General features: G+C 44.2%; 3 protein-coding genes across 6 annotated transcripts in view; 1 reads left to right on the top strand and 2 right to left on the bottom strand.

The window, feature by feature from the left end:
* Positions 1 to 4,551: 4,551 nt before the first annotated feature.
* LOC108934650 (pleckstrin homology-like domain family A member 2) lies at positions 4,552 to 6,312 on the top strand. The gene is made up of 2 exons (XM_018752623.2): positions 4,552 to 5,220; positions 6,046 to 6,312. Exon 1 carries the CDS (start codon positions 4,762 to 4,764, stop codon positions 5,170 to 5,172), a length of 411 nt encoding a protein of 136 aa, XP_018608139.1. The 5' UTR covers positions 4,552 to 4,761; the 3' UTR covers positions 5,173 to 5,220; positions 6,046 to 6,312.
* Positions 6,313 to 7,176: 864 nt separating this feature from the next.
* On the bottom strand, positions 7,177 to 24,360 carry slc67a1 (solute carrier family 67 member 1). 2 transcript variants are annotated; one of them, XM_029256131.1, is made up of 11 exons: positions 24,069 to 24,360; positions 23,635 to 23,952; positions 22,062 to 22,159; positions 21,081 to 21,226; positions 20,073 to 20,205; positions 13,059 to 13,171; positions 12,675 to 12,785; positions 12,450 to 12,550; positions 9,070 to 9,171; positions 8,443 to 8,563; positions 7,177 to 7,464 (listed from the first exon to the last, which is right to left on the bottom strand). In XM_029256131.1, the coding sequence occupies exons 2-11, from the start codon at positions 23,908 to 23,910 to the stop codon at positions 7,277 to 7,279; spliced, it is 1,389 nt and encodes a 462-aa protein (XP_029111964.1). In that variant the 5' UTR covers positions 23,911 to 23,952; positions 24,069 to 24,360; the 3' UTR covers positions 7,177 to 7,276. The 2 variants fall into 2 exon arrangements, with proteins under 2 accessions (XP_029111964.1, XP_018608138.2); XM_018752622.2 differs by having other exon boundaries at positions 23,635 to 24,360.
* A 1,579-nt stretch (positions 24,361 to 25,939) lies between these two features.
* LOC108934647 (oxysterol-binding protein-related protein 5-like) overlaps positions 25,940 to 28,000 on the bottom strand; it is a 36,402-nt gene continuing 34,341 nt past the window's right edge. For all 3 annotated transcript variants that reach the window (XM_018752618.2, XM_018752616.2, XM_018752617.2), the window contains one exon: positions 25,940 to 28,000. In XM_018752618.2, the coding sequence (XP_018608134.2) occupies positions 27,865 to 28,000 (136 nt within the window). In that variant the 3' untranslated portion in view covers positions 25,940 to 27,864.

Here is a 28,000-nt window from a genome sequence, read left to right on the forward strand (position 1 = left end):
GGTTGCTTTATATGTAGTCACCATATTTGTGAATGTCTCAAAACTTTTAACCTTTATTGTGAATAATGTGAACGTAGCCTATCGGTTGCAATTTAACTTTTTAGTGGGTATTTCTAGTCTGCTCAGTACATGGATTGTGCAGAGCTTCACTGTTAAAATATATCCACTGTTCTGTTCACTGATCTTCATAACTGTGTGTGTTCTATCTGGCGTTCTCTTAATTTCCAGGTTTAACAATCTTTCTGCTAAAGTTTGAAGTGGAATGGGAATGAACTGAGACAGCGTGTGTGTGTGTGTGTGTGTGTGTGTGTGTGTGTGTGTATTTTTTTTTTCCAACAGGGCCATATGTTTGTTTGATTTTTGACAGTCAGCGAATACACTTCACATTCTTTGATCTTCCCTGGCTGCCAGCCGTCTGCATGATCACCAGCATTTCTTGACACCACTTCCCTTGGTTTTGTGGTTTGTGTAACTGTTGGAGCTAACCGGAGTAATCACACAGTGCAATTTTGTCAAGAGAAATTTCAGAAACTTGCGAAAAAGTGTGTGGATGCATTACATTAGCTTTGAGAAAGCTGACTAAAACGGGAAGTGGACATAGAATGTAATATGTGGTGGAAGTACCTTTTTACCTTTATTCTTGTAATATGTTCTTGCATGTCATTTTGCCTACTGTGGAAAGCTCCCATGAAATGTGTCCAAACAGGTTTTTTTTTTTTAACCCTCCCCCCCCCCGCCCCAGTTTCACACAGTATGAGAGTTTGAATGCTGTGGGTGTGACGCATTAAACAGGATCCATTCAGTATAGTGTGCTGAAAAACAGTTTGGATCATGTCCCAATGAATAATTTGCAATGTATCCTGAGAACTGCTCCAGAGTAATGGACTTTCTTCTTTTCATGTGTCAGTTGTTCTCTTTGTGTTCGAGACTGAGAAGAAACACGTTTCTTGTACCGAGGATGTAGATTTTATTTAAATAATTATTCATTTAACTGAAGCTGTTTGCCAAAGTCTCTTAGAATGTTAAGCTACTTTGACTTATTTACCCAACTTTATTAGTGGGTAAATTTTTACTGGGGCAATACTTTGATTGAGGGTACTACAGTATGAGAAGGGAGTTGAACATGGTTTTTTCAGATGGTGTGTCTGACCGCTGCTGCCCCAGAATAGAAACAGAACATGATCTCTGGAAATGTAAATTATTGCAGAGGCCAAAAATTTAAATGTGCCCTTGTTTTCACGAGTATCACCTTCATGCCTCCTGTAAATGAAGGCTTTGCTGAAAGGTGACAAAAGTGCTGATGGCCTTGTCTGTCATTCCAATGACAGTGAAAAATTAATGTTTTCATTTAAAATAAACTGTGAAAGGAGTGCATTTTCAAGGTTTACATTAATTTAGTGGAAGGTTTTTTTTCTCCAAAGCAACTCATGAAGTTAAGCTACCTACAGTTATTTTTCCACTTAGCAGGGTGATTTTACTGGAGCAATTTAGGATAAGAACCTTGGTCAAGGGTAGTGCAGCTGGAAGTGGGATTCAAACCTTTTGGTCCAGAAGTGGCAGTTCTAACCACTACACTACCAGCTACCCCCTGGTGCTTGGATGCTTTGTGCTGTTTTCTGAAGACTTTTAATATTAAAAAAAAAAACAAAAACCCATGTCTTCAAAACCTGCAGGCTCATGGCATTTCCATGCATTTCTTTAAACAACACCAGTATTGTCCTTGATTTTCTGCTGGCAGTAACTACTAACTACTAACCGGTTGTCCTGATGACGAGGATTAATCAGATGTATGACTTCAATAAGTTACCTTGCTTTAACTGCCCTTTGTTTTTGCAAGGGAGGGACCTGCGTTATCGTGCCTGTTCCTGCCACTCAAGCACGGACAAGGTGATGGTTGGTGAGGCCTCGCCAACGCTGCTCTGAGCCCCGGGGCTTCTGGTGAACGTGGGACGCCGACTGGTTGTGATGCCAACGCTTTTGTGGCCCTGCTAAGTAATTGGCTCAGTGAACTCTGAGGGTGTGGGTTCCTGGGCGAGGCAACTGCAACCTAAGGTCACAAGAGCTGAAATTGCTGCTACGCTGCTACAGCTCATAAGCCCTGTTTTGTGTGTGTGTGTGGCGGGGGGATATACACACAAAAGTGGAAGCATATACTATATACACAATCTGACTAATGGAGGGCTATATGTGATGACTACAGATGAGCTTAGTTAGGCTGTTGAAATGGCACAATGTCTCTAATGTGTAGTTTTTTTTTCTTTTTTTTTTTTTTTTTTGTCTTACGGTAAATATTTAGAGGGGGTGCGGTGTTGCAGTGGGTTTGACCGGGTCCCGCTCTGTGGCGGGTCTGGGGTTCGAGTCCTGCTTGGGGTGCCTTACGATGGACTGGCGTCCCGTCCAGGGTGTGTCCCCTCCCCCTCCAGCCTTATGCCCTGTGTTGCCGGGTTAGGCTCCGGTTTGTCGCAACCCTGCTCTGGACAAGTGGCTTCAGGCTGTGTGTGTGTGTAAGTAAATATTTAGATTCGCTGAAGAATCCTGTAACCTTAACCAACTCAACATAAATTTTTTGCAGTCGTAGGTCTTCATTATTTACAAACCAAAGGCGTCGTATGCTGTCATGTTTTCTCACTTGCACATCTATTAGTTGTAGTGTAAAGGTTAAACAGGGTTAACTAGATCGGAAAAATCATTATGACTGCAAAAAAATGGGCAAATGAAATTCTGCTCTCGCTCAATCACTTCGTTTTATTTAACCGCCCGGCTGAGTCAGGGTAAGGATAAGTAGGGTAAGACCCTGGACGGGACGCCAGTCCATTGCAATATTGCAATGTAAATTAAATTCTCTTTCACGGTATCAGGAAATGAAAGGATCAAGCATTTCGAACCTTCCGTTTCTACATAATTGAATGCTTTTCCCTCTTGTTTTGAAACACACCTGCAGGCACAGCAGGATGCGTTCCCTTCTCCCCCACCCCCAAAGGTGATGAGCCCAGGCAATGCAGCCTCCCACACATGGCTGCTCCCTGAAGGCAAACTGCTCGCTCTGCTGACTCAAGCTCCGGTGTTTCAGACATTCACTCCGTTTCCCTGGTAACAATAAACACAATGTCCCACTGCTGTCTGTCATCTAGGTGTCCAGATTGTACAGGGGTCCTGTCCCTAGAAGGAGCTCAGAGACACCCAACCCTCTCCATCCCTAAGTCTTATGAATAGGTAAAATTATACAGTATGTGTAGCAAGGTGCTCTGTGCAAAAAGCAGGATGAGAATAGCAAGTGCCATGTAAGAGGGGTGGTTGCATGAGGTTTACTGGTTCAAATCCCGAGAGCGCTTCTCTTGTGGTCCCATTTGAGCAAGGTACTTACGCTGAACTGGGACAGCTGGTAGCATAGTGGTTAGAGCTGCTGCCTTTGGACCCAAGAGCTGCACCTTTGAATTTCACCTCCAGCTGTAGTAAACTTGAACAAGGTACTTACCCTAGTAAAATTACCCACCTGCATAAGTGGGTAAATAACTGTAAAGTCACAGCATTGTAAGCTCCTTTGGAGAAAAGTTCCAGCTAAAGGAATAAATGTAATTGAATATATCTACTCATTGGTCAAAAATGTTGCCCAAACAGTCAGTGTATTTATTGTGTATAATTACTGTGCATTTATTTAAATGAACAGTACTCTAAAATTAAAGTTCAGGAGCTTTTCTTTGTACGCAGTTCTTGTCCTGCAGGTTTTCCAGATTTACTTCCTTTCGGTTGTGAAATTAAAAGGAACGCAGTATTTTCCATCCCGAATCTGCCATCGGTATCATTTTCAATCGCCACATTGATCCAGCCTATTTTTATATTTGTTTGGAATTGCATTGCCTCCTGAGCAGAAAGAATTGTTTCTCTGTAGTAAATTTAGATATTCTGTGTGTGTGTGTGTGTATATATATATATATATATATATATATATATATATATATATATATATATATATATATATAATTTAGATATGCTGTAGTTGCTTTGGAGAGAAGTACCAACTAAATGAATGAGTATACTTAAATTAATCTAGTAAAATACTGTATATGTACTTATTGGATTAAAATATGTTGCCCAAACAGTTGAACATCTTGCATCCATTAATCAAATAAATGGAGTCAAAAAAAAAGGAGCTCAATTTGTGAGCTCGTTCTGTCGCAGTTCCCTTGGCTCCCGGGTTTGAACCCCCAGGCCGGACACCAGGGGGCAGCCTCCTCAACGCAGATGGACATGGAAGCAGGTAGAAGGTAGAAGGTGCGGAGGACATGCCAGCGCATGCAGGGTGACTTGGGTAACTTGTCCACAGGAGTCGTGGGACAGCAGTGGATGAAGTGGAAGCGCGTGGCGAATCCTGCTCTGCTCTTGTCCACAGACCGCATCTCCGTATTCAGCCGCGAGGAAAGCGACGGCGCACGTCTCCAAGCGGAGCTGCTCCGCGAAGCACTTTGCCACTTGGACTCCAAGTCGCGAAGCGGGACCTCCTCCACGTGGCGGATTGCGCAACGTGCCATGCGTTGCCCTGTGACGTGGGCTGGGAAGGGCGGCACGAGAGGAGAGAGGGCTATAAAGGTGTTCGCCCTGGAAGCCTCGGCTCGAGTTTGCCCCCTCGGACGTCGATCGTGCCGGTGCCGGTGGTGGTGCGCTCCTTCGACACGACGGGGATCCGGAGGCGCGACGGAGAAGATCGAGGGCGCGTGTCGTGTGAATGCGGCACCCACGGCCACGCGCGGGTCCATCACAACGATGAAAATGTCAGCGGTGGAGGTTTCCAGGGTGCTGAAGGAAGGGCAGCTGGAGAAGAGGAGCGACAACCTCTTCCAGCTGTGGAGGAGGAAGGTGTGCGTGCTCACCACGGACAGCCTCAACATCTACGACGACGCGCACAAGCGCTCCAAGGGCAAGGAGCTCAAGCTGCAGAGCATCAAGAAGCTCGACTGCGTGGAGCGCACCGGCAAGTTCGTCTACTTCACGATCGTCACCACGGACGACAAGGAGATGGACTTCAGGTGCCCCGCGGACGACAGCTGCTGGAACGCCGTCATCACCATGGCGCTCATCGACTTCCAGAACAGGAGAGCCATGCGCGACCTGAGGACGCTGCAGGGGGGCGACGTGGGCGACGTGGGGGACGCGGCCAAAGCGGCGGGGGACTGAGGAGGAGGAGGAGGAGGAGGAGGAAGAGGAGCGCAGCGCCCGCACGACGTGTGTGGTCTTTACGAACCTTTATTATAGTGACACCCGGCCGACACGTGCCGTGGCCGTGGGTGGGAGACGCGCTCGGTTCCTGACCTGTGCCTCATCATCATGTGCGATCGATTTCACTCCGCTGCATAAGACTTGTCCAGGATTTTTTTGCTTTCATGATGGCTCTTTCCTTAAACTTAAAGTTGTTTAAACCGTTCACAATATTACTAGTAATACTACTAATAATAGTAAATAACTATCATTTAATATATCACGTTACATTTAATAATAAGCGTTTCATGTTAACACTGATATTAGTTTTGTTCGATATTTTACTTAAATACTTGCTCCAACTTAATATCAGCACCAACTAGTTTTGCCCGTGTATAATTTACCTGCCTGTTCGCTGAAGTTTTTAAACGAGGCTGCAGGTGGCCCGTTATGTAGCTGCGCGCGACAACTTTTTTGGAATTTTGAGCTTTTCTAACTTCGTTTTATCTTTGCACTTAGGCGTATCAGAAAAGATCAATACATTTCCGTTCAAAATGGCCTTGAATTAGATGTAATAATACATTTACATGGGTGAGGCTTTTCTCCAAAGCAGCTTATAATTCTAGACCATACATTCAATTAAGTACTCATTTCAAGGGCAGGGAAACTTTTACTGGGGAAAGTACCTTGCTCAAGGGTACTATAACAGTAGGTGAGCTTTGAACCGGCAACCTTCAGATGGAAAGGCAGCAGCACAAACCATTGCATGACCAGCTACCCCTGTATTGTAATAATAATGATGATGATGATGATGATAATGGTGAAGATGAAGGTAACTGTGTTCATGTGCAGGTTTAAGGCAGATCCAGGATGGAAGGCCAGACTGTGTGAAGATGCCAACAGGTGTGGAGGACTTTCAGGAGCACTTTGTTCTTGCGGAGCTGAAGCGAGGAAGGTCCCATCCCGGAGCCGAAAAAAGACTGAAAGTCCACTTTTTCATTTGGAAACCCTCCAGCAATGGCCAATATTATTTATTTCCTGCTAACAAACTTGTTGATGGATTGTTTAACTTATTATGTATTTCACTGTGTATTTATTTAAATAAACGGTCCTCTAAAATGAAAGTTCAGGGGCTTTTCTTTGCATGCAATTCTTGTTCTGTAGAAGCTTTCCAAATTTTCTTCCTTTTGATTGTGAAATTATAAAGAATGCAGCATTTTCCACCTCAAATCTTCGATCAGTATCATTTTAGTCGCCACACTGATCCAACCTACTTCTGTATTTCATTGGAATTGCATTTCCTCCTGAGCAGAAAGAATTGTTCCTGTACAGTAAATGTAGATAGAATGTAACTGAGTGAGGAAAAACTGTATTTTTTGTTTCTTATTCTTTTTAAAACTGTTGATCTTGGCAATGGACCTACAACATTCACCGAATTCATTTCCTGTCACCTGATATAGATAGTACATACCTGTCTTGGTTGCCTTCGCTGTGCTGTAGCTTGTGTGGTCGAAGATGAAAAAACTACATTTAGTGTACAAACTGAAACTGTGCAGGTGATACGACCACATACTAACGCTCTCAGTAAGGAAAGGCAACAAACTTGAGTGAGAGACAATTTTTAAGGTAATCTGGTGAGACAAGAGCAGCAGGATTCTTGCTGTACTCTTCCACGTAAATTTTTCATGGATGGAATTTGATAAACACGCTGAAACTCTCCCTTTAATGCTTATAATGAACTAATGTGGAAAAGGCAGTCAAAACTTTGAATTTTCCCCTAAACCACATCGCTTGAACTCACGTGTGGTATAGACTTACATTAAAAATAAATGGAATTATAACTACATTTATTACCATATGCAATTTCAAATAAATGTTTCTACAAAAATCGCATTAGAATGTTTGATTGATGTTTTTGACACATTTTATTCAAAAAATTATTTTCCACTAATATGTAAATTCTAAAGTGAATGAAACTGGCAGAATGAGTAGGAAATTGCAAAGAATAATTAAAATTTCACAGAATATTCTTCATTATTACATGCCTCCTTCGCAGTGAAGTCCCTCTTTTCCTTCCAGCAGCTCATTCTTTGTGCGCTTCAGTCCTTCCCCTACTGCTTCTGAGGAGGTAGATGAACACTAAGCTGTTGACGCCAAACTGGATGCAGCCAAACGAGGAAACGCCGTAGTTCTGGTACAGGAACCCCCCTATGGTCGGGCCGATGGTGCGCAGCAAGGACTGCACAGAGGCGCACATCCCCAACATCGTACCTGGGTGGGTTGGGGGTGGAGCCAAAATAACAACAGCTTAGTTCTCAACACAGTTTGCATTGTTTATGTACTCTCACTTGGCACCCAATCCCATAAAGGGCAGCAGCCTGCTAAGTTGGCGAACGACTGCACTTGTCACCTTGACGATTCAGCTCCAAGGACTAGGAAGGCACCCTCTTAGGTACCCTGGAGAAGGGTACTTGCATTTAGGGGCAGCAGACAGCATGGTGGAATTGAATTTAATTGAACTGAACTGTCAGGGGAACATGGTGGTGCAACGGTGCGGTGGCTTTGGCCTGTGCCTGCTCTCTGGGGTTCGAGTCCTGCTTGGGGTGCCTTGCAATGGACTGGCGTCCTGTCCTGGGTGTGTCCCCTTGCGTCCTGTGTTGCTGGGTTAGGCTCCGGTTTGCCGTGACCCCGCTTGGGACAAGCAGTTTCAGAGTGTGTGTGTGTGTGTGTGTGTGAGTGAGTGAGAATTGTCAGAAGGTTCCTGGTTTGAATCGCACTCCCACTGTAAGTACTTGATCAAGCTCACTTACCCTGAATTATTCAAGCAGGAGTAGCCTACCACACACACACACACACACACACATTTTCTGAACCGCTTGTCCCATACGGGATTGCGGGGAACCGCAGCCTAACCCGGCAACTCAGGGCGTAGGGCTGGAAGGGGAGGGAACACACCCAGGACAGGACGCCAGTCCATCGCAAGGCACCCCAAGCGGGACTGAAACCCCAGACCCACCAGAGAGCAGGACCCACTGCGCCCCCCCGATTAGCTTACTATATAAATGAGTAAATCACTGTAAGTTGCTAAATCTACAAACCTGGTATTGTGAGTAATCCTGGACAACATGTTAACAGTTAACTAAAAAAAGGTGCAGCTGTGTAAAAATACACTACTGAGTTGTATGCTGTGAGTGACTAACATGTCTGACAGTGAGAGAAGGTGAGAGACCAACCCTTCCATGGTCTCACCCGTATCTGTGGGAGGCACACTTTTGGTCAGCATGCTGTCCGTGATGACGTTGAACAGGCTGAGGGAGAGCATCATGGGAATCAGGATGAAGCAGAACTGCGCCACGTTGGTCATCACTATCTGTGACGCAGAAAGACGCGTTTCAGCACTGACATGACCTCTGAACTGAGGCTGGTGGCTCAGAACGCGGCATCCAGAAATGTGTGCGGATTTCACCGGAACGGTCTTAGCCATCGAAATAACTAAGACTTGACACAAAAAACTGGAAGGTTTGACGGCACTAGACGCTGAGCTCTTTGAATGATCATGTGACGAACACCTGATAATAAAATATCACAATGCTAAAAAGTTCTTATTTGTGATCACAATCTATATACAAGGATAAGCCAGGAAGTATCTGCACACTCTTCGGTGGACATTACTGCAGATACTTTTGACTCAACCCTCGCATAAAATTGGGAGCTTAGCAATGACTTTGGGGAATATGGACAATCTAGAAGTTTGGCCCAAACACACCTTCAGCTTCCGAGATAATTTTTTCAGTGACCCGCAGTTTTGCAACACTCTTCGGTTGAATACTGACATGAGTTTCTGTCAGCGGACCGTCGACCTTCACCGAGTCTTACCTGAGTGAGGCCGATCAGACTAGTGAGGCCAACGGATAAGAGCAACAAGGTGTCTTCGGAGAACCTTGCTGTCAGTCTTCCTATCACCCCACCCTGTATAACCTAATACAGCGAACATAAAGACAGCACATTAGAAAACACATTTTTGTACATGAGCAAACATCAAGTTTAGACATTGATCCTGCATTGCACCCTCATTTCCTTAAAGGACGAGAAATGATAAAAGGGACAGATAACACAGGATGAGAGGGTTGGAAGTACAGTACCCAAGGTTGTGTAATCTAATGCACTGACACACCGGCGATTTTCACACTCACGTGACAACGGAAGGCTTTTACCTTTTCCTTATCAGGTAGATAAGGCTCACCCATGCGGCCTCTTACAAGTCTGATACATCACAGCTCTGTACGGCGCCACTCCTTGTGCCTCACAGCTGATTGAACTGTTAACAGTGCATCACTTAAATATAGTGCTTTTATTTATTACTGAAACATGGGAAGGGATAACTCGTTATGGCTCAAAGGCTGTGACAACAGCGCACTACAGCAAAGAATAAAGAGCAAGGACTGACATATACGAAGTGGGAAGAGATTAAAATTTAAGAGCATAATTCACATTTTAAACCACATGAGAACAAAGTGCACAAAACATTTTTTTTTTTTTTTTTTTTTTTTTATAACAGGGCAGAGATTACTCTTCTGTTTCCAGTAAGCTGCACTTTCAGCTTGAAATATTTCAGGTCTCATCTGCATCACCTCACATCTACAGTGGTGTCTAAACAAAACGGACATTCATCATCTTACACGCGCCGAACTTCTCAGCCCACGTCATGCTCTTATTTCCCTGCGCCTTTTTTTTAAATCGTGAACATACCTTTCAGATTACAAAGTATAATGTTGAGAAGAAAAATGGAAGTTTAGAAATACTTTTTTTCTGGAAGATGGAGTTGGCCAGAAGAAATGATTGCAACAAGGGAATGCAGGACTGATTATAGCACAGATTTATAGTTCGGCACAGAGGGATGACACTGGATGGCTTGTTTTTAGTTGCAAAAGAAGAGCAGCAACTCTGTCGACTTGGTGCACGCACTCTGATGCCTGCACTCTCAAACCCATAGCATCTGGAGGAGGTTGTTTCATATAAACCTCAAACACACCTTGGTCACACACTGCAGCCTTTGAATGTTCTGGAGAAAACATTTGGCTGCACGCATACATTTTCTGAACCGCTTCTCCCATTTGGGGTCTCAGAGAGCCAGAGTCTAACCTGGCAACACAGGGCATAAGGGACACACCAAGGACGGGAACGCCAGTCCGTCGCAAGGCACCCCAAGTGGGACTCAAACCCCAGACCCACCAAAGAGCAGGACCTGGTCCAACCCACTGTGCCACTGCACCCCCTCACAGTTGGCTACTTTGGAGGTAATTTTGCATATGTCTAAGCAAAGTGGCAGGAGGTGAACTTTTTCATCCAATTACTTTCATTAGTTTTTTACTTTTCATTATTTTAGTAAAATGTCTTTTTTTAAAAGAATACTTGCTGTTGATGACTGGCAAAAATTCTCAGTTAAATTACATTAACTCACTTAGCTGCTGTTTTTTTTTCAAATGCATCTTATAACATTGTTACAATTATTTAGCCATTTCTACAGTTAAGTAACCTTACTAGAGCAATTCAGGGTGAGTATCTTACTCAAGGGTACTACAGCTGGAGGTAGGAATCAAACCTACAACCTTTAGGTCCCTAGGAAGTAGCACCAACCTCTACGCTAGCAGCTGTTCCTAGATACACTCCTGGTTCCATGCTGTACCCCGAAAAATGTCAAATAATCTGGGGGGTAGGGGGTGAATACTTTTCATAGGCACTGTGCTGTCAGTATGTTTTGGAACACCAAACCTTTTCTGCATTCAAGTGGAGTATCACTTAAATATATAATATTAGGTTTTAAGATTCAAACAGCTACAAGTTAATTAGAAAGAAATTATCTTTCTTCCACATGACCACCAGTTAGAACTCACCGACACATCATGTGAAACCACTTGTCCTAGATGGGGTTACAGGGAGTCAGAGCCTAACCCAGCAACAGAGGGCATAAGGATAGAGGGGGACAGGACACCAGTCCTTCACAAGGCACCCCAAGTGGGACTTGAACCCCAGACCCAGCAGAGCACAAGACCCAGGCAAACCAGCTGCACCGCTGCACCACTGCACCCCCTCAGGTAAGGGCTTATTGCTGCTAAAAAATATTACCCATGAATGATGATTCCAGCTGATAGGGAGCAACGAGCCCCACCACTCCGACCAAGTTTAATGTATTTTCGTTCCTAATTATTCAGCTTAAAAAAAAAGGAATGGGCCCCTTTTCTGTTACCGATCGCTGTATATGAATAAGAAAACTAAAGTCCTGGAGTGGCAAAACCTTTGCTTGAGACATGTCTTAAGCTTGGACTTCATTCAAGGAACACCATACTGGGCGTGGGGAGTGGAAAATCTCCTCTGACCAGTATGTTACTAAACCTTGAAAGATCCAGAAGGCAAGTTATGTAATCTTTGTTAACATGTTTTTTCATGCAAAATTGGTCTCTGCCTCTCAAAAATAAATACGAAAAAATCTGTGTCACCACATAATTCTAAAATAAATGCACATGAAGCACAAGGACTATCTGTATAACATACATTAATGAAAGCCGGTATTCTCTAAAAGTCCCCAATCAATTTGCTGTGAACATATCCAACTCTAGGGTTCATTTTAATTTATAAAACAATAAAGCTAATACATTAAAGCTGGTCAAGGCACACTGATACTACACTTATTTTGGGAATACAAGCTTAATGGAATGGGCTTCACGCAAACTTTGCTAAACCACAACCCAAATTCTATTTTTTCAAGTTTTTCATGAAGTTATGGAACATAGGTATTACTCTTACACTTGGCATAGACATTGTACTTCATTGCGAAAGTGCATGCCTGAAGTTCTCTGTTTAGAAATCTGGATGACCAAAACACTGCATTTTCTTCCGCTTGAGAAATTAATTTCTCATCTGGATGAAAATTCAAAGGAATTCTGGAATGTTTGGGCACCCTTCTAGAAATTACTAAACCAAGGTACTTGATATGGACATACAGCATTTGCAGTTTGTGTTGTGTTTTATCACTATGTTGCTGTGATTGAGAATTGTTCATACCACCAATTAAAAAATAAAATAAAAAAGAGTAAAAAATAAACACTTGTTAAAAAAAGACATTCTCTCCAGTTTGCTGTTTCAATATTTTGCATTTTAAATCTTACAAATATGACGGCTGGCAGCTACAAAGAACATTTGTCTTTACCTGTAGACTTTGGCTTGTTGTCTTTTAAATACCGTGGGGCTGTCCTTACCATCTGCACAACCCCGATGTATGCCATGAGGTATCCAGTCTGCTCAGCCTTCAGCTGGAAGAAGTCCATGGCGATTATGGAGAACATGACCTGAAACACACCTGAAGCAAGGGGGTGACTTTTGGAGATGTATCAAGAGAGGGGAATGACCCATCAACATTTTGATCTTGACCCTCTTTCCCTTTCCCTTTCAGCCATTAACCTGACTTTACTCTGGTTACTCACCTCCAGGGAGTCCTGAGATGATCTTCACTGTGAAGGTCTTAGCCACACCAGGGAACTTCATCAGCCTGGTGATCTCTCCAAGGTTGAACACTGAACCCTTTGCAGTGCGTTCTATATACAGACCAAGAGCACTTAACTACAACTACACTGCAGTCCCAACATAAAACAAACCTTGGGATCCAAAATAGTTGAGTCTCATTCTGTATTTCACTCATTTTAATGAAATGCAGTGACAGTTGGTGGGTCCAGCCCTTGAGCATCCCACATTATATTGAAACTATAGCATACCTTCTCAAAAAAGTCAAGGAGCAATGGCAGAAAATGTTTGGAGGTATAGATATTTGAAAAACTGGGAGCAAATAACTGGTGAAGAACGGCTCTTACTGTCTGCCTCTTCTTGGGAGGTGCGTTTTTTCGTGTGTTTGGGGATGAACTTCAACACCAGAGCCAGACTGAGAAGGCTTCCAGCAGCAGACATACAAGCAGTAAATGTCTCCCTGAAAGACACAAGGACAGACGATGTGGAAGGTCTCCGCAGCATCAGCGTGACATATTACCTCCAACAGGTCCATCGGTCCAGGGAGACCTACGTCAGAGGTGGGCTGCGAAAATCCACAGCTTGATATCACAGCTTGATAATTTGATATCAAGTACTGACTCGCTTCAGCAAACATCTCGTCGCCTTTTGAAGAGAATTAAACAGCCGCGACAGTCCTTTTGATTTGTGCTCTGGTGTAAACAGGAAGCTGAATGTTTGTGGGTGTTTCAAAACAAAAAATGTCCTCTGAATTGTAGCAGACTCTGAAGAAATGCTATTGCTGCATGACAGAGCCTGTTACCAGGGGCCTGGCTCAGTCTGTGTGGAGTTTGCATGTTCTGTCCATGCTCATGCGGGTTTCCTTCAAGTGCTCTGGTTTCCTCCCACAGTCTAAAATCATGTCTCGGTTGAATTGGTGACTTTGAATTAGCTGTACTGAGTGTATGGTGTGACTAAAAGATAGTGTGTGCGATTGCTCTGAGATGGAGCAGTGATCTCTCCAGGATGTACATCTATTTAGCAGACATGGTTCTCCAAAGCGACTTCCAATGAACTCTATGTAGTGTTATCAGCCCACACAGCTTTTTCATCGTGCTGACTTACGCTGCTAGATACACTACTTACAATGGGTCACTCATCCATACAGCAGTGGAGCACTGTCTCTGTCACTCACACACTATGGGGGAACCTGAACAACATGTCTTTGGACTGTGGGAGGAAACCAGAGTACCCAGAGGAAACCCACACAGACACCAGGAGAACATGCAAACTCCACACAGACTGAGTGGGGATCAAACCCACATCCTTTTGCACCACCCAGGTGCTGTGAGATAGCAGTGCAACTCGCTGTACCACCGTCCCGCCCACCAGGCGTACCCTTCCTCATGTCACGTTGCCAAGATTGGCTCCACACCACCGTGACCCTGAGCAGGACAAGCAGTTATCGATGGAATGGATTCTTCAAGAAAATTATTTTACTGTAAACTAAGTTTCCTCCAAATGGCACCCAACAATAGATTCGTATATGAGATTTATGAACAACACTGATTTGCCACGTTTTCTACCATACTTTGGCCACAACAACATGTCTAGGCACAGAGTCACAGAGCGTTCAGCGACGGCATGCAAAGCCGATGCTGGTGGTAATGGCTGTTTTCAGGACCAGTGGGTCATTCACAGAACACCGAGCGTAACTGAAGTCTGTCACATGCCAATAACAAAAGCCTGCAGTGCAGGCATGTTCCCGTCAATCATTTCGTCTCTTAACACACCTACGTTTGCAAAGGAGAGCTGTTGAGACAGGAAATAAAGCATTGCGTGCGCCAGCCATTGACAGTTGATAACAGGGCAGACGGGCCAACACGGCAGGAAAAACCACAAGGTACACGAGGCACAGACCCTCGGGCAACTGCGTTAGTCACTGGGGTAACAAAGAGACTGAAACAAAAACATAAGGAAACAGTTGTGAGCAGTCATCTAGCATTTTGCATACAAAATAACAGTAATTGGCACTTTATATGATTATTATTTGGAAGTTTAACTTTAAAAAAGCTGTCTTTCGTTCCGTTTTGTTGAAATGCACGTCCATTGTAATTATCTGGGGATGGCAGTTACTACGGTAATGGCATGGTCGTTTATGACACCCTGTAAAGTGAAGGTTACTGGTTCAAGGCTGACTCGCTGCTCCTGCCACAGTACCCTTGAGCAATATTCTCACGCTCAATTCCAATTGCGGATGTGCACTTCTTTTTGCCATTTTCTACTTTAAGGCATGTCACCCTAAGCATCACAAACCTAGAAACTGGTTTATCTCTTTATTGAGCTTTAATTTTGTGTATCGTTGTATTTCTGTGAACTGTGACTCACAGCCTTTTGATTCACTCCTATAGGAGAGTGTTCCAAGGGTGCGAATGGAGATCGGGCTTGGAGGCACGCAAGATCATTTCAGCAGGATTTACACAATACTTTTGTAATGCTAGGAGATTACTGGCCTTGAAATAACACCCAGCATCTCTCACATTGTAGCATTACACAACATCCCACAATGTTCTCACAGAACATTTTGATGGTACTTGAGATGGTGAAAGGACGGTTCTGCTGCAGAACGGCAAAGAGGAGAGATGTCCGCCGTGTTTAAAGACGGAGCAAGTCGGTCTGTTATCCTTCCTCCACTTCCATACATTTAATACACATTTAGAAGAACGTTAGGTGAATGCTGAGCCATAAAGACCAAGATCCACACACCAAGTCAAATTATTCATACACATACATTACCAAATATCCATGTAGATTTAGAGAAATAGGGATATACCAATAGGATTAGGAGTCAGAGGACAAATACAAATATGATCATGACAGATGAGACTGAAGCTGTTAAAAGATGAGGGCGGAAATGACTACCAAAGTGATTTTGTGTTTGTAAGAGCCTGCAGGGATTCAGCAGTTCCGAGGGGCAGGGGGATGTCATTACACCACATTAGAGCCATAACTGAGAAACTACAGACTTTCAGTTTTGGAAAGACCTGTGAAACACTAAACTCACTACCTGACAGCTTCTTTATAAACCCGGCCCTGTTACCCTTTCCAGCAGCAGCTCAAAGTGAAAGCGGCCATCAGGGTCATTACAGCTACTGTCACTTGAACACCTACAGGTGATTAATGCAGTCGAGACATGTTGCAACTTGCCTGGAGAAGCAGTTCATTGCGCCAGCGAGGACTCTCAACATCCGCATGTGCTAAATTTTCCCACAGAGGAACCCTTTGTATTACCAACAAACGAGGAAGCAGTTTTTAAGGAAAGAGCTTTTCCCCCAGTGAATAACAAAAGAATATGCTAAAACATGTAAGACACTCATTGACAATAAAAAAGAGCCCTTAAACAGTGCAATTCTTTTAAATAACTTGCTTGAAAAGTTACATAATGAAAAAGTTCCGTCTTTTTTTCAGTACGAAAGCGAGCGTCACGGCAGCATTCTGTCAAAATCGCGCAGGAGCTGAATGGAAAAACCTGCTTGTGAACCGCCCTCCAAAGGTACTCTTCTTAAAGCCAAAACCACGGCTTTGTGTTGAAGACACAATGGCCAGGATTCAGCAGCGGGCTCACGAGGATGTCCTGGATACACATCGACTCAAGCGGCACGTAGGTGTGGATGACGACTTCTTTAGAACGGGAGCCTTTCTCTGAGGGCCGTGACTCAGAATCCGGTGTGATTATCAGACCCGCTCAGAGAAAGACGCGGATGGGTGATGGCATTCTCACAACGGTGACCGGCGCTCCGGCCCTTCTTTTGCCAGAGAGCCGAGGGCTCCCGTCAAACCTGGTGCGCACCGGAGAACAAAGGCTTTTGTTTGCCGAGAATCGAGGGAAACGACAAAGGAATTGCTCGGCCTCCCTGTTTACCGCCCGCCCTCGTCCTGCTACTCTGCCCGAGCTGGCGCCCACATCCACACGGATTTGCGGGGCACGGCACCAATACAGGATCAAACAGGCCGCTCCCTGGTCGGGCAGCCCTGCCCGGGTGATGTATGCAACCATCCTGGAGTGCAGCCATCTCTCCTGGGTGTGTGGACAAGGTACTGCAGCATGAGAGTAAAGAGCTGCGGCCAAACTCGGAAGTAGTGGCTGATTTATTAGTAATCAAAAGGTATTAATCGGTACACTCAGGTGACTTGGCTAAACACGTTTATATTTACCCATCCGGTACACGCATTTCTTTAAAGCGATGGAGCTCAGGGCAAACAAAAGCGTATCCCACAACAGGGGGCTTGGATACCGTGGCGCCCCACGCAACTGAAGGGCGCCTCCTAGAAGTGGGAGTGGGTATGGAGTGTGAATAGTTGTAACTAACAAGAGAACGATGGGAAATGTCAATAATCGTGCAACTGCAGAGGGCTCTGCAAGGGACTGTAAGAGGTAAGTATATGTTGGTTGGTACAAAGAATGGGCTTGAAATGAAGATTCTAGAAGAAAGTGTTTCCTTGGACCAGCCCAGTATTTTTTGTATGTATGACATACAGCCACTGAGACTAAAATATTTTATCCTACACAGTGAGCCGGAGCCTGGCCTGGCAGCACAGGGAGGAGACACACCCAGGAAGGTACGCCAGTCCGCCGCGAAGGGACCCCGAGCGGGACTCGAACCCCAGACCCGTTGGAGAGCAGAAGCCAGTCAACCCCACTGCGCCACCGCATATCCCTCTGCACTAAAAAACTGGAAAAAACCCAAACAGTTAAATGCAAAACCTGCAAGAACACAGAAGAAACTTTTAAAATTTTGTTCTAAACCCACACGTTCACTGAAAATCTACAACGTTGTCTACAAGCCTTGGTGCTCTCAGTTTATGAGGTGACTTAGGAACCTGCAGGTCCTGCTCTGTGCTGTATGAAATACAGTATTGTTTCAGACATAAACACAAAAGCCTACAATTACTCCTAGATTAATGATGGCACCATCAATAAATTAAGATGATAACGTGTACTGTGAGGAGATCATAAAAATGTCAAATGACTTTACATCTGTTTTACTGCTGTGGTGTGAAAATGATGGAGGGAGTGGAATGCAGTTGCCTTAAGCGAGCCAATAATGAACATTTCCCATAGCTGGGGCAATATTGCCCTCCGCTGGAAGATTAAAACCAAACAGTTACAGCACTTTGCGTCCTCGGAAAATATACTGTATGTGAAGGAGAAACAGCCCTAACAACGATGAGATCTGCTATCGTGATGAGGTGGGCATTGTGGTGTGCTCATCCCAACCTTGAGCTCAGTGCCATCAAGGCCGTAGAGATGCTGGTTGACATCCAGACAACCTCTTGTTTGCCCCGCATTGCAAAGCCACGCCGTATCTTTGAAAATGACTACCCTTGTGGTGTGTTTGTATTTATTTATTATTTATTATCATTATATATTATGGCAACACCCTGGGAACAGGTCAGAAGACCACCCCTCTTGGGCGGTGGAGTTGCTGGCTCAGTCTCCTTTATTTACCGATTGTTTTAGCCTCGGGGTATGTTTTTTAGTGTTTTTTAAGATTCCATCAGGCATATTTACATTGGTTGGTTTTACTGACTTTATTGTATTATAGATATTTTAGTAGCGGCATGATGGTTTTTATGCCTTATTTATTGAATAAAGAATTTTAAATGGCGCAAACGATGAATGGAGAAATTTTATTTGTCGAGTTGGACAGTGTGGCACCAGACACTTTTATGTCATAGTAATTCATTCTGATCCGTTCAGAGGAAAAAAAACATCTGTGGTCCAGTTTAAAGTTCTGGGAAAGACCATTAGCAACACCTCGAAGTGGGAAAAGCGCATCACCGCCATCATCGGAAAAGCCCGGATTAGACTGTTCTTCCTACACCAGCTCAGGAAGCGCAATATCTCACAACACATCTTTATCAACCTTTACGCAACATCATTGAGAACTGAGAATTTTGACCACCTCCACCACCATCTGGTTCTCCTCCTGCACCCATGCTCTCCAAGACCAGGCTGCAGCGAGTGAGGAGGTCATTGGCTGTCAGTTACCATCAATAAAAGACCTTTCATTGCCAGAGTGAAAAAGAGAGCTCATAAGATTGCTGGGGACCCCACCCATCCCAGCAGTCACCTCCTCACAAAACTGCCATCTCAGAGGCAGTCCATCAGCACTCAGACTTCACATCACCTCCGCAGCTTCTTTCCTGACGCCAGCCGTCTCCTCAAAAAAAAAAAAAAAAAAATCAACTAGCTGCACCCCCAATCCACTTCTGGTCACGTCCTAAATCGGGTCTATACTATATTTGCATTACATCTCTTAACTACACTCCTCTTCACACAGTGCTGTTAATTGCACAGTTATTTGCACAACTGCTCATATCTGCAATCCTGTTGTTTATTACTTGCACTATCACATGGTGACTGTTTTGTATATTGTTGTCTTATCATTCACCCCCTTGTATACTGTTAGACTGTGTTCCACGTTTGGTGCTGGACCACAACCAAATCCAGTATGCTGTACAATGGCAATAAACGGATAATGAGTTCTGAGTTCTGATAAGACCATGCTAAACGACATCATATTCCAAATTAAACGTATTTTTTAAAACATAAAGACAAATTTCCCAGTATGTTAGTTATTCTCTATGGCAATTATTTGAATTCTCCTACAAATCTGTGGAATGTTGGCCCTCATATTGATCAACTACATTCTTCTGCATGTATGTAGAACAAAAGTGCAAAGCTAGATGCAAAACTTGTAGCAGCCAAGTCATAGCAGCTCTGAAAATAATCCCTCAAACCAAACCACAAATCTTCTCTGACAAACAGAATGATGGTGAATGACAAACAGATTAGTGATGGCAATCAGTACCTGATCACTTAACCTGCAAACCTATAAGAATGAACAAGCGAGCGAACAAACGAACAAATGAATGAACTGAGTCTGATTGGAAGAGGGGGTTGAGTGGCTGCGTAGCAGTTTGGACGGTGCCCGCTGTGTCGTGGGTCTGGGGGTCGAGTCCGGCTTAGGTGCCTTGCGACGGACTAGCGTCCGTCCTGGGTGTGTCCCCTCCCCATCCAGCTTTACGCCCCGTGTTGCTGGGTTAGGCTCCGGTTTGCCGCGACCCCGTTCGGGACAAGTGGTTGTAGACATTGGTTGGTTGTTTGGAAGAGCTCCATAATTTAGCTACCAAGGTCTTTTAGAATAACAATCCTAGTATAGAGGACTCAGAATAAATGATACAGGAATCCGCGATGAGCAACAGAAATTGGGATTCAGCCCTTTTCTCGAGTTGGCAGGCGACTACAACCCAGAGACAACGAAGGCACGGAGGAGGCATGAGACAAGGCATGGGTGTAAAAGTGAGAGAGAGCATACCCATAGCGTGTACTGAGCGTCCCCCCCAGAGATGAGCCCGTGATCATCCCGAAGCCAAAGCAGAGACCCAGCTTGGCCAGGGCGTCCGCCCGCTTCTCCGGCTCCGTCAAGTCAGCCACCACCATCTGAGTGCCTGTGAGCAAAAGCACACCACTGGTCACACGTTCTCCTGGGGGTTTTAAGATGTCGACATGTCAACCGCTGATTAGTAATAATTTTCTTCATTACTCACTTACAGAGGGAAGTTTCAATTAAAATGCCAACAGGCCAAAAAGAGAATTAGTCCAAAACAATAATTATCTACCTCTGTCTTTGTCCCTGTCTGTTTTTTTTTATTGTGCATTTATTTGTTTGTTTACAGGAGAATAAAAAAAGCTCAATGATTTGACTTCACGGACAGACGCAAAACTTTGAGACAATACAGCGCATCACAGGAGTGGACACAATATTTATGCAGTTGGGAGACCTATCATCTGTGACTTATTTAAATCTCCCATCTCCAGTCTTCATTACTCTTTAACTTTTGCTGGAAAGGACTAATGTAGTTTATGTATTTCTCCTCCAGAGGCACCTGCTGTTAGTAAAATATGTAACTGTTTATAATTCATGTCTACTATTGTGAAGCACCCTAGAATTTATTGCATGTGGGCTATATTATACTGTATCTCTGATATATTGTAGGCTTATACCCCCATAGTGTTTACCTTTATTTACCCTCCTTAAATTCAGCAGATTTCCCCAGAGACTGGAGGATCCTTATTGGAGCAAATGTAACACAGAGTACATTGCCCAGTGGTATGAAGTAGATCTGCTCCAATCACTTAAGAGCTCAGAGTCCAGTGTTTCCACCTGACTGGTGCAATAGCTGTTGTAAATATAGCCATCACAACACACCAATAACAATATAAAAATCAGACGAGCTATAGATCGCTACCGGTGACCTGGGAGTTCGAAACGGCTTCATGCAAGGAGGGAACTCCATCATCTGCGGAGCGACCTGGTGGTTACCTGGTAGGGCGTGCATGAAGATAGCAGGGAGCTTGTGGATGAACAGCATGGGCACGCTGTCGGCCATGGCCAGCAGGACAAAGTAGACCACCGAGGCCGAAGAGGACAGAGCCAGAGCCATGCGAGCCCCAAACAAGTCGGCAAATCTGCAAATCATCGACCCCAAAGTCAACAGGTTTACAGTGCCGGCCTGTTTATTCAGCAGGAGCACAGAGAGAGCAGAGTTTAACAGAGCTGGATTCTGAATGAGTACTTGAGAACCTGAATGAACACTGAACACAATCGCTCCATTGTGCATGAACAGCCAGAGCAGTTGCAATGACCACAAAAACAACCCCTCACAGGTCCTTGGGTCAGAGTGTCAAAAGGGACAGCAGGTTGCTTCCAACTTTAGTACCTTGGATTGACGTACTTAGCCTGAACTAATGCAGTAAAAATGGCTTGGGGTATAAATGGATAAATAACTGTAAACTTGCTTATGTAAAACCATTGTTTGCCAAATATATCTTAATAATAATCAAAAGACTATTTTAAATGTTACTTACAAATAGCAAAGCTAATTGAACTTTCACTGAAGGGTGGCAGGTATAATAGTGGTAAGGACTGCTGTATTTGGACATGGAGGTTGCAGGTTTGAGTCCCACCTCCTGCTACTGTGCTACCCTTGAGAAAGCTGCTTAGACTAAATTGTGCCACTTAAGCTACCCCCACCACTATAAAGAGGTAAATAATTATTTTAAGTTGGTTTGGAGAAATATGTCAGGTTAAGTGAAATACAAAGAACACATTTTAAATGAGTCTGTTTTGAAAGTAAGTCAAGGGAACACAGGGTCGCAGGGTCACAAGAGAACAATATGATGACGACAAACTCGGATAAAATATTGTGTTGCAGCGACGCAACCTAACACTAGACTAGACAGAATCATTTAACAAACGAAAGTCGAGAACAGCAATTTGAAGGAAAAGTCAAAATGCACCCACCTGCCAAATATAGGGCCTCCCAGCAGCTGAATTACTCCAACCATGGTTTGCAAATACCCAAACCAAAGAGTGTCAAATCCCAACCTCTTTGCCAAATACTGCCCATAAGAACAGAAAAAAAAGAAACAGGAATTATACAGTATATATTCAGGATATTTTACAATATACAGTTAGGCTGCTTTACCACCTTGTGATTAATGTGAATTCTATTACTCTTTATTAAAGCAGTCTGGCCTGTCTTATGTAGATGACAAACATCATTATAAAAGATCCAGCAGGTTAGAGTTTAAAAAGTTCTCACTACACCCAGAAAGTATAAATGTAATTTTCCTATTTTCATTATTAATATGGATAAGATGTGCAGAAGATGGAATTCCGCAGATAAACAGAGCATTGAAGGCTCCGTACCAGTTGAGGGCATCGACCCTCTCTGGGGTGACTGGCGATGTCCGCAAATACCCTGAAATGCCCGCCTCATACGCGTCAGTAAATTTTTACTACGGTACTATCCACGGAACTGTACGCCGTGACGTTGCTCCTGAAAGCGTGTCTCGTAAGAAGGGGACGCATGGCGGGCCTGTTTTCCCCACAGGGAACAATGGGGAATTTATTAATGGGGAAGGGCTGGTGATACTTTCAGTGGCTACCCCCACGGTATCAGTATGTCAAAGAAAGTACCAAAGCTACTTTTTTATCATATTACATTATATGATATTATTATGTTTGCTGTACAAATGAGAACTCTTCCGTCAGTACGTCGCAGTAGACCAGCGCAATTTCATTCAAGAAGTATATAACGCACCTTTTTTGCTGTTTATATGTGTGTGAAGCCTGTAATTATTCTTTTTTAAAATATTAAAATAAACTTTTAAAATGAATAAACGATTATGATTTACTGCTGATTTTACTTTCCTACTTGGTTAAGTAACGATGGTTCGCTTGCACTACTTGTGTGTTTCTACACCTGTCATTTCGTCTAAAGCAACATGGAACTGGTCATTACACGCATGATGATATAAATAACCATTTCATCGTAAAACTAGGGGGGACACTGGGGATTACTACGCTTTCAAGAGGCACTATATATAGTGCATATAATTATTTACTTCGAAAGACCCGTGTAGTATTTGCACATTAAATGTACGTGTGAGGAATCACCGTAAAGGTCTTTCAGGTTCGACGTTACAGCTTCACGCGACCGCGACCGCGACCGCGACCGAGACAGGGCACGTGCCGCTCTCGCGACGTTTCTCCGGGGATCGAGCGCTTTTATGGCGCGAAACGGTGACGAACATGGAGCGAAATGGGAAATGACGTAAAGCCGAGCGTCATATATCCGAGAACCTCCGTCTTGCCTGGTGCGTTTTTGAAAACGTTTTTATAGTTTAGTTGTCTATTTTTGTAGTTGCGATTTGTTCTCAACACACATATCTATCTATGTCGTTCCTGTGTTTTTATGGTGCCATATGGTGACCCAGCCATGCGGTAACACACTCTGGGTTCTCGCGCTGTGCAGTTACCCCGGATAAGCCGCTGTCACTGTACTATCGTACTGTATTGCGCTGTGACGTACCGGTGTTATGGAGATCTGCACGAAGAGCCACGTGATGTCCAGCGCGGCTATGAGGTACGTCATTCGGAGGATAGTCTGCACGCTGTGGGGTCCCTGCTCGTCTGCGGGGCTGTTCCTCGAACCCGGGTCCGACACCTTGGGGGGGCTGCCGACTCCATGTGGGTCCTCGGGGCTGCTCCTCAGAGCCGGATCCGACATCTTCCGCACACGGGGGTTACCAGCAGCTGTACGTCGATCTAGTGAACGGCTCCCCGGACCCGGGTACGAGTCCGACATCTCCGCTCAGGAACCGCCGATGAACTCAAAACTGAACGTGGTCTTTCCACGAAAAAAAAAAAAACAACAACACGCAGACCGCTTAACTTAAGCGTTATGCAGTGAAATAAAGCGCAGTTGCGCGTGTTTTACATCAAAAAGCTCCTTTAAAAACTTACTGCTCGTGGAACGAGAAAGAGCAAAAATATGTGACATCAGCTTCTGCAAGTTTCACTTTCTGAAATTCTGTGCCGCGTGATTCCGCTGCGCAGCGTTTCTCCGTCCGCTCGTTTCTCCGCCGTTACGCGCACAACAATGGCTCGTTGTCACTCACCGATCGCGGACCTTGATCTCAGCTCAGTGCCACCGGTGACCGGGCGCGACACGCACCGCTCGGGCGCGCGATCTCGCGGGCTCCTCGTGCGCACGATGCGGAGATGTTACGGGAGTTTCTTGAAGGAAACAGGCATTGGCACGCACGACTTCTGTTTTTTTTTTTTTTTTCCCTACTCTGGATAGTGTGAGTTACGCATTTACGTGGACACTTCAGAGTTGTAACTGCAATATTGTCTCACTGAAGGTGACACATCTTTAAAAGTGTGGTTTGCGCCACGTTGCCACGCCTGCGGTGCCCCAATGCCGCCTGCTTTCAACGTCCTGTGCTGCACACAGGGTCCTTGTTTGTGAATATTCTGGAGCCGCAGGTTGTTCGTAACTCGTTTTGATCGTAACTCTAACGCCACTTTACTTCTCTGCCACAATCAACAAAAGCTTAATAATGTAGACATCCCTCAGTTTGTTCACAGGTTAGGTTCTGTAAAAACCACCCATATATCATTCATATCTATATACTGTTGAAGCTACATAGGTGGCAACAGCTCCTTGGTAACGATTTGTTACGCCCTGCAGGGGTTAGGAGAATGACCAGCACTCAGGGAAACCAGGCACTTGCTGTAAACAAGGTGAAAGTGAATTACACTTTTTTTCTCCAAAAGGACATACATCTTATAGCAAATACAATGTGTGCATTACATTCGCAGAAAGAGACACTTAAGTGCAGTTAGTTTCTTTGCACCATCAGTGTTCATCACACGAGTAACTGCATAAAGGTGTATCCGAATATTGACGATACTTGATCACATTCCTAAAATATATGTAGCATATTCATGATACACAGGACAAGATGTTACACCCCATGCATATATTACTACGGCTGTACAAAAGGACCCGGTCCAACCAACCTCACCATGAAGCCACAAGGTGCCATTGAGGTTGTCAAGTGGGCACTTCCCTTCCCTCCCTAGATGCACTTCACCCTCAACAAATACCATAACTCCACACACTCAACTACCCCAGTTAAACCACAGCTCCATACATACCTGCAAACGCACCACCTTCACAAACTCAAACCGTCCTGGATTATCTTCATACCTGCCAACAAGACCTGCACCACTTGGAGGTATATATTTTAATTTATCTGTTTACACTCAAAGTGGGGGTGCGGCGGCACAGTGGGTTTGGCCACGTCCTGCTTTCTGGCGGGTCTGGGATTCGAGTCCTGCTTGGGCTGCCTTGTGACGGGCTGGCGTCCCGTCCTGGGTGTGTCCCCTCTCCCTCCAGCCTTGCGCCCTGTGTTGCCGGGTTAGGCTCCGGCTCGCCGCAACCTCACTTGGGACAAGTGGTTTCAGACAATGTGTGTGTGTGTGTGTGTGTTCTTTGATCCCTTGGTTAGAAGAAGAACTTCAAACACTCAACTGGCTTTATTTAAGCACTGCTCTTGTGGGCCAAACAGGAATTAATACAGGAATTTTAGTTATCCTAAAATAAAATGTGAAATGTCTCAATATTTTCTTTTTGCTGAACAGATTAAAATTTAACAGAATATGTGAACTAAGTCCACCGAGTCAGAGCCTCCTCACAGTTAATGTTGAGATTTGGAGCGCCTCTGTTCTGCATTTGATCAAATTGAAGAACATCATGGAACTACGTGGAAGAACGTTGTGGAATCAAACATGGAAACTGCAGTTTTTAAATTTCAACGTTGTCACTTCACAGAAGCAGTACAGAAGTAAAAGAACGGTTCCATATCGATGCATAATTTCATTTCATTTCATTCTCCTTTTTGCTTGCCAAGGCCCAGATCGTAGCAGTGTCACCTTTGGGCAGTAACCGGATGAATAAATACTTCTGCATGTACAATTTGACTGAATCCACACTCAACGGACAATTTTTTGTTTCTGTTTGTTAGTAATACACACACTTCCCACTTCTCAAAATTCCTCAGCTGCGTCCTCCACGGTCCTGGCATTTCATCTCACAAGAGGATGCCAATTCATTCGATATTTTCGGTTAACTTCAAAGCAGTCAAATAAGAAAAGCACACAAGTAATGAGTGAGAAATGAGTGTATTTATTTTAGTTTTGTACCTAGAGAAATATTTTTAAAAAAAAGCAAAAATAAAGTGCGACTACAATCGATAAAGATACAAAAGTCGGAAAACTTGACATTTGTTCCTGAAAACGGTATTCCGTGCCTAAAAGAGCATCAGGTTCTCTCCCATCGGCTAAAAAAAGCTTCACTGGACGGACAGCTTCCCTCAAATGCCGCTTTCCTATAATGCAGAGTAAAGTTTACATATCCACATCCACGATTACCTTGTGATTACCTGGTGGTCATGGATGATTAAGGGTGAAGACTGGGTAGCAGAGTAGCTGCGTCTTCTGGACAATAACTAGCCGAATGGGCTTGAGAGAGATTACGGCGAATCAGCACATGGTGATAAGGTGAAGGCTTTAGTCTCCCTGGTCCTAAGGTGTGTCGAAGGGAACCAAAATACCTGCAGTGCTGTCAACGCTGTCTAAGATAGGTGTCACCACTGACGACATGATGACGTGAAGCACACGAAGCTCTACAATTCTTCAGCGCGCTTCTTTACCTCCCTGTGGGCTGCTGTCGAACCTGGAGCTGAGGAAACCAGGAGCAGAGCGCTGAACTCCTTCCAGTCTCTCTGTCTTATGAGTACACTATCCTCAACCTTTCTGGAAGAACTGTGGAGCTGAGAAGCGTCCTTATTTTACTAATCCTTAAGAATATCAAATACATAGAGTTAAAAGAATGAAACAATTCCAACTTTTTAAATTAACATACATAATACATAGTAAATATGTACTGAATTAATATATCCATATACTATATAAAACAAATGCAAACAGTGGAATAATATATATGATTTTTGTATTTAAGAGCAACTTGGGATATGGGATAAAAGCTTGACTGGTATATATTACTCCATAAACACAGGTGATGAAGTTCAGGTTGGTCAAATCCATTGCAGCAGAAATTACTTTACAACACCGATAATGCAGAGGTAGATCTGAGACCTTTTTACAGTCGGAAATGTCAGGAAAAGCTAGGTTTGCACAGGGGTTCCTTGGTTCCTACGTCGCCGTTCATAATGGCTTTAACATTTTGCTACAACAGAGCAGAACAACTCGGTGATGAGCATCTGATCCTTTCATTTCCAGCATCACCACTATACAAGCTGCATGTATTATTTGGGAAAACTACATTTCAAACGTTAAAATGTCCTCTGTTCTTTTGCTTGTGCCACTCTTGGTAGGTTGAAAAGAGACAGGCTGATTGTTTTGTCATTTATTCTCAATTTTTCAGCTTCGATATTAAGGCCCAAAGTTTCAGTTTGTGAAAATAATCAAAATTTCATGTTTGCGTCAAGTGGCACTGAAACACAAAAAGGTTACAAACACAGTATTGCAAGGAATATATAAGTGCACATCCACTGTGAGGGAACAAATATCAAATCTCACAATAGAGTCAGGAAGTTTTTATTCCTCTCTCTTCTTTCTTATTCCTTCCGGTCTGTCTCCAAAGTGCTTGGTGCCTTGTCGTCATGTATTGCCCCCGTGAGAGCTGAGAGCTTGTGCAGACACGTTCCTTGTCGTGTACCTTTGTCCCCTCTCAGGTGTTCATATAGTTGATGAACAGCTGGAACAGCAGCAGGACACATAGGATCATGCAGCATCGGCCTCCGAGCACCAGGTTCTCCTCCGAATCTCTGTCCCGACGCATCTGCTGGCTCAGGGCACACAAGTTC

This window comes from Scleropages formosus, chromosome 11 (genome assembly GCF_900964775.1).
Source record: "Scleropages formosus chromosome 11, fSclFor1.1, whole genome shotgun sequence".
NCBI lineage: Eukaryota > Metazoa > Chordata > Actinopteri > Osteoglossiformes > Osteoglossidae > Scleropages > Scleropages formosus.

Excerpts from the sequence above, each read along its gene's own strand:
- LOC108934650 (XM_018752623.2), top strand. The coding sequence starts at position 4,762 with ATGAAAATGTCAGCGGTGGAGGTTTCCAGGGTGCTGAAGGAAGGGCAG.
- slc67a1 (XM_029256131.1), bottom strand. The coding sequence starts at position 23,910 with ATGTCGGACTCGTACCCGGGTCCGGGGAGCCGTTCACTAGATCGACGT. Across the intron at positions 12,786-13,058 it reads CTCCCAAGAAGAGGCAGACA|AACGCACTGCAAAGGGTTCA; the intron begins GTAAGAGCCGTT and ends GTCTGTATATAG. Across the intron at positions 12,551-12,674 it reads CATCTCAGGACTCCCTGGAG|GTGTGTTTCAGGTCATGTTC; the intron begins GTGAGTAACCAG and ends CCCTTGCTTCAG.